This window comes from Dipodomys ordii, unplaced genomic scaffold (assembly GCF_000151885.1).
Source record: "Dipodomys ordii isolate 6190 unplaced genomic scaffold, Dord_2.0 Scaffold9, whole genome shotgun sequence".
Taxonomy (NCBI): Eukaryota; Metazoa; Chordata; class Mammalia; order Rodentia; family Heteromyidae; genus Dipodomys; species Dipodomys ordii.
This window is the reverse complement of record NW_012267225.1, coordinates 27,371,126-27,377,511: the sequence shown is the minus strand read 5'-3', so window position 1 is coordinate 27,377,511 and position 6,386 is coordinate 27,371,126. Positions and strand designations below refer to the sequence as shown.

Sequence of the window (6,386 nt, the reverse complement as noted above, 5' to 3'; positions counted from 1 at the left end):
TTCCCATCCCTTCCCATCTTCCTCCCTTTTTCCCCCTCCCCCCACTCCTGGCCAAAGTTGTAAAGTTCGTTTTTTGACATAAAGTCTTGTACATCTCATTGTTGCAATGGGTCCGCCTGTATCCCTATTTAAACAATTTGTTTTTTCCCTTCCCCTCCACAAAGTATACCAGCATCAAATACAGTGAAAACAGGATCTCACTTTTTTTTTAAATTGAGATTAGGTGATTACATAAATTTTACAGTATTGTGGAATAGTGATAGTTAGTCACAAACACATTTTAACTGTCACAAGGCAAATTGTCATTATCATGGTCTATAAAGTTTGTGAATTCTATGAGCTTTGACAATACAAATTATTTCTTCTACATCAGGTGATGATTACACTTCTTTCCTTTTGCTTATTATAGGCTGCTCCCTCTTTCCCTCTCATTCCTCCCTTCCCATCGCTGTCCTTGGGTTGCTTGGTTCTTTCTCTTCTATGTCCAGTGCAGCTGATGGGCCCCTTTGTTGTATGTTGTTCCATTCCCACTTACTCTGTTCCTCCTTCTGGCTTCCTTCCATTGTGTGCATATATCTACCCAATATATGGTCAAGAACATGGAGTCATTTAGTACTGATGCGACAAAGTGGGTGGCTGTCCTTTGTTTCTTGGGTCCTATTTACTTTGTCATGTCGTCTTGCATTTTGGCTTTAGCATCCGCACATCAGGAAGACCATGTGCCGTTTGTCTCTTTGTTCTTGGCTTACTTGGCTCAAAATAATCTGCTCTAGTTTCCAAATCTTGGCTATTGTGAACAGTGCTGCAATGAACATGGAGGGACATGTGTCCTGTATACTGGTTCTTGTTGCTCAGGGTAGATGCCTAGGAGTGGTATGGTATAGGAGAGGTCTATATTTAGCTTTCTGAGGTACCTCCAGATTGTTTTCCAAAGTGGTTGTATTAGTATACATTCCTACCAGCAATACAGTAGGGTTCCTTTTTCTTCACATCCCCTCCAGCATTTGTCTTTGATTGAATTTAGGATATGGACCATTCTTACTGGGTAAGGTGGTAGGTATCTCAGTGTAGTTTTTATTTGTATTTCCTTTACATCTAGGGATGATGAACATTTCCTCATGTGTTTCTTTACCATTTTTGTTTCTTCTTCTGAGAAGTCTCTCTTTAGCTCCCTTGCCCATTTAATGATTGGTTTGTTAGATTTGTGAAGGGTTAGTTTCTCGAGTTCCCTGTATATAATGGATTTTACACCCTTGTCTGATATTTTGCTGGTAAGTATTTTTTTTCACAATTAGTTGGCTTTCTTTCTAGTTTGGTTGCTATTTCTTTATCTGTGCAGAAACTTTTTATTTTAAGGTAGGCCCATTTTTCCAGTCTCTCTCTAACTAGTTGTGACCCTGGGACTCTGTTCAGGAAGTTCCTTCCTGTGCCTATTAGTTCAAGTGTCTCTCCTACTCTGTCCTGCAGTAGTTTCAGAGACTCAGGTTTGATGTTAAGGTCTTTAATCCATTTTGAGTTGATGTTAGTGCATGGTGACATGCTAGGGTCCACTTTCAGTTTTCTGCATGTGGCATTCCAAAATTTTTGTAGATCCCAAATATATTATTTAAAAACCCAGCATATCTGCCTCCTTTTTTTTCTTTGCTGGTCCTGTGGCTTGAACTCAGGACCTGAGCTCTGTTTCTGAGCCTTTCTGTGCTCAAGGCTACCACTCTACCACTTGAGCCACAGTGCCACTTCTGGCTATATCTGCATTCTTTACAAAAATAAACTTGTTTCAGTGTAGGAGTCTCACCTTATATGTCTACTCCTACATTTCTCCATCTTTTTCTTTCTCAGCAGTGTACTCTTCTCTACAATGGAACAGCCAAATGGGAAGTGACTTCTGGCTATGCTTACAGATTGGCACTGTGATCTCTGCCATTTCTTTCTTTTCTTTTTTTTTTTTTTTTTTGGTCAGTTGTGGGTCCTGAACACTGGGCCTGGGTGCCGGCCCTCAGCTCTTCAGATCAAGGCTAGTGCTCTACCACTTGAGCCACAGTGCCACTTCCTGGTTTCTGGAGGTTTATTGGAGGTTGAAGTCTCACAGACTTTCCTGTGGGGGCTGGCTTTGAACTGTGATCCTCAGATCTCATACTCCTTAGTAGTTAGCATTATAGGCATGAACCACTGGCACTCAGCTCAGTTTTTTATTTTTTAAACACTGCACACTGCTAGAGATTTGTTTTTTAAATCATTCAGCTCTCTGAGTAAGGCTTCACACAGTCTACTCTTCTTGACTCCTATTTTCTTCCTGTTCTCTCACCAGACATCTGCTTGCAGTGTATCACTCAGGACAATCATGGCTCCTTTGTGAGGCAGTCAGGGGTCTTCCTCTGTGCCCTCACAGCTCCAACCACATCCAACATTTTTTACTGTCATTTATAGTACCTTCCTCATTGGATTCAGATTACTTACTTTGATGACAGTCAAGCTCCTTCCTCAGAATAAGAGTAAAAAAATGGGTTGCTAGGGCTGGGAAGATGGCTCAGTGGTAGAGTGCTTGCCTTGCATGCATGAGGCCCTGGGTTCGATTCCTCAGCACCCCATAAGCAAAAAGAAAAAAGCCGGAAGTGGCGCTGTGGCTCAAGTGGTAGAGCGCTAGACTTGAGCTGAAGAGCTGAGGGACAGCGCCCAGGCCCAGAGTTCAGACCCCACGACCGGACCCCCCCCCAAAAAATGGGTTGCTGGTGGCTCAAGTCTCTAATTCTAGCTACTCAGGAGACTGGAATCTGAACGTCAAGTTTCAAAGCCAGCCTAGGAAGGAAAAATCTCTGGGATTCTCATCTCAATTAACCACCAAAGAGCTGGAAGTGGAACTGTGGTTCAAGTGGTAGAGCCCTAACCTTGAGTGAAAAACTTAAAGAACAGTTCCTTGGTCCAGAGTTTCAGCCCCAGCAGTGGTGACTTTGCATGAGTGCGTGCGCGCGTGCACACACACACACACACACACACACAGGAGTAAAATCTGAGCCCCTCTGTTTCAGATTCCACTGCATCTGCTTCCTGCTTATTCAATCCTGTATCCTTCCTCCCTGCTCTGTTCTGTTGCCTCCAGCATACATCACCAGCTGTTATATCCCATTCACTAATTCATCATGTTTACTGCATTACCCTTGCATCACATGAGCAGGAAAACTCCACAGCAGGAGTTTTGTAGTGCTCACAGGGGTATCAAGTAGCCAGGGCGTGGGCACCAAAACCACTCTTTCTTTAATGAATGAAATCCAACCTCTGAGCTCCTTAAAGGATTGTGTTTTATTTGTAAACCCAGGATATACCTGGCACACACAGCCTATTTAATAAGAATTAGTTTCACCAACTTTCCATTGGGGAAATAGGGTGATTCTGGAATCATTTTAATGGATAGAAATCAAGGAAAGACCCAGTTATTTAATCACCTGTCAGATTTCTCCATCGTTTCCCCATTTCATATTCATTACCAATAATATCACGGGTTTGAAGTTCCACTGTACACGCGCGTACAGTACAGTGGAGGTGGAGTGTCACACAAATGTTTGCAAAGTTATAGACACGTAGATATTTATTGCACTCACTACACGTTTATTTGCATACAACACTAAAGTAACATGGCCAGTGCCAAGCACTTGAGAAGCATTTTCCTGGGGAGGTGGGGGTGGAGGATATGGAGGGGTGGGGTAGGTAATGAGGCTTTAAGGTGGCTTTATGGAATTGCATGTTAGAACCTACTGCAGTAGGTTCAGAAGGAGGCTGAGTCCTGCCAGAGCGGAGAAATAGAGAGGAGGACACCTACTGCATCTGCCACAGGACCCTCAAACCTCATCCTAAGGCTGTTTCTAGCTCCAAGATCCTAAGAAGGGGTAGGAAGGACAAGGAACGATGAAAGGGAAGGAACAAGGGCGGCGAGAAAGGAGAAAAGGTGCCAAGTAACTTTTTGACATCCTGCGCTTCATGCTTGGATTACCACGTTAACCTACTGAAGACGATTTTAGCACCCCAGGGGACGCCACACGGGCTCCTTTAAGAGGCAGTCCCGGTCTTCCCACTGCCAGGCTGGCGGAGCCCCAGGGAGCCTCCAGGTGGGTGTGCGCTGGACGGAGGCCACCTTAGTAGGGGCGGAGGATGGCGCGAGGCCCGCGCTTTCCCTCACCGCCCTGGCAGTGGCGCGGCGGGCATGGCAGAGATGAGGCCGGGAACAGCGACGGGGCAGCAGCTCAACGCGCTGCCCGATCACTCGCCGCTGCTGCAGCCGGGCTTGCAGGAGCTGCGGCGCCGGGCCCGGGAGGCGGGAGCCCCGTTCTCCGATTTGCCCTTCCCCGACGCCTTCCTGCTGCGGTTCCTACGCGCTCGGGATTTCGACCTGGACTTGGCCTGGCGGGTAAGCATGCAGCGCCCCGCGGCTGTGCTGTGCGGGACACCCGCCCGCACCCCCGGGCTAGGCAGACAACCTCGCGCGCACTGCCCACCGACTGCGCTAGTGCGCAGAAATCCCGCGCTGGTCCTGCCCGTTTCTCAGGGATAGGAAAGTCTCCTAAGCCTTCGGGTATAGAATTTTGGGGGGGAAATGCCTTCCCCTTCCAAGAGAGACTGCTGTCACAGTGAACAAAGCCACCGTGGAAAAGCTGGAAGCTCAGACCTGCCCCATCGGGGCAGTTAACTCTCAATGTGGCAGGGAGGGGGACAAGGAGGTGGGAGGGAAAATTGTGGGTAAACTGAACCTCTGAAACCATACCATGGTCTTATGAATAGTAATACTTCAATGTGAAGTAGTACAAGCAGCTCAGGATATTTGAATCCTGGGAATTCAAGTATCAAACACACCCGTTTTCCAGGTGTGCCCCAGCTGGTTGGGAGAAAAGCGGGGGGGGGGGGGGGGGAGAATGAAAAATTGAAAGTCAGATGCGACCTTGAGTTTGTCACTTGGGATTCAGCGTCCTTATTTGGTAAATAACGGTGAGGACTCTTACCTTTATTGATTAGTTTCGAGGACTGAACATTGACCTTTTAACGGGTAGAGCAGGTGTGCCCAGCACAGTGTCTGACCATAGTGTAAACATTGTACCAGATGTAGCCCATCCGCCAAGAGAAAATACCAGCGGGGCTCAGGATCAGTTTTGTTAAATGAATTTTAAATTACAAAAACAATGCATATGCTATAAAAATAATACAATAAGCCAGGCCCCGGTGGCTCAAACCTGTAATCCTAGCTACTCAGGAGGCTAAGATCTGAGGATCACGGTTCAAAGCCAGCTCAGGCAGGAAAGTCCATGAGACTCTTATCTATAATAAAAACCATCAGAAAAGCAGAAGTGGTGCTGTGGCTCAAGTGGTAGAGTGCTTGCCTTGAGCTGAAGAGCTCAGGGACAGCGCCCAGGCCCATAACTGACTCAACAACAACAACAAAAAAATACAATAATACAAAATAGTAAAAAGTGAAAGCTTTTTGTCAACATCATTTGAAATCAACATACATTCGCTGCACGTACAAACAGATTAGATTATACAAAGTAAAATTTAAAAAGTAATTTCTACTGGAAAAACTTCCCATCCCCAACCTTAGATGACTAGTCAAACCTGTTCTATCTTCACACCAGCAGGTACCTGTGGTTTTCATATTTTGCTTTTCTTATAAGATTTGAAGTGGAGATAATCTCTTACGAAAATGTGTCCATATACATCTTAATTTTATTGGGCAGCTATTATTCCATAAAATAAGTACATTAAAGGTATCTAACTGATCTGTTTGTTGGAAATAGGGGTTACTTCCTCTTGTTGCTGGTAGTATCTGTATGATACTTACGCCTTCAATTATTTTAAGACATCTATTCTTTGTCCAACAGTGCAGACAATGCAGTAAACAAGGCAACTGTTATTTCTTCCATCAGAGACTGAATTCTAGAATGTCTTCATACATTATTTTGTCATATAAATATGGACTTTTTCTATTGGTTGTGGGGCTTGAACTCTGGGCCTTGGAACTGTCCCTCAGCTCTTCAGCTCAAGGCAAGTGCTCTAGCACTTGAGCCACAGTATCACTTCTGGTTTTCTGATGGTTAATCAGAGATAAGAGTTTCTTGGACTTTCCTTGCCAGGGCTGGCATTGAACCGTGATCCTCAGATCTCAGCCTCCTGAGTAGCTAGGATTACAGGCTTGCCCCACCAATGCCCAGCTATAAGTTCAACTTGCAGAACTACCGGGCATAGTTCTTTTTTTTTAATTTTTTTTAATTTTAATTTTTATTTTTTGTGAACATACTGTACAGAGGGGTTACAATTACATTGGGAAGGATAATGCGTACATTTCTTATCAAGCATTGCAGCTTCCTCCTTTGTTTACCCTTCACATCCCTTCCCAGCCTGCCCCC

At 45.1% G+C, this 6,386-nt stretch overlaps 1 protein-coding gene across 1 annotated transcript in view; it reads left to right on the top strand.

Moving 5' to 3' along the window:
• The first annotated feature begins 4,195 nt into the window (after nucleotides 1-4,195).
• Nucleotides 4,196-6,386, top strand: part of Ttpa (tocopherol (alpha) transfer protein) — a 20,448-nt gene continuing 18,257 nt past the window's right edge. Inside the window, exon 1 of the mRNA XM_013009303.1 lies at nucleotides 4,196-4,399. Within this exon, the coding sequence (XP_012864757.1) occupies nucleotides 4,196-4,399 (204 nt within the window). The remainder of the gene's footprint in view (nucleotides 4,400-6,386) is intronic.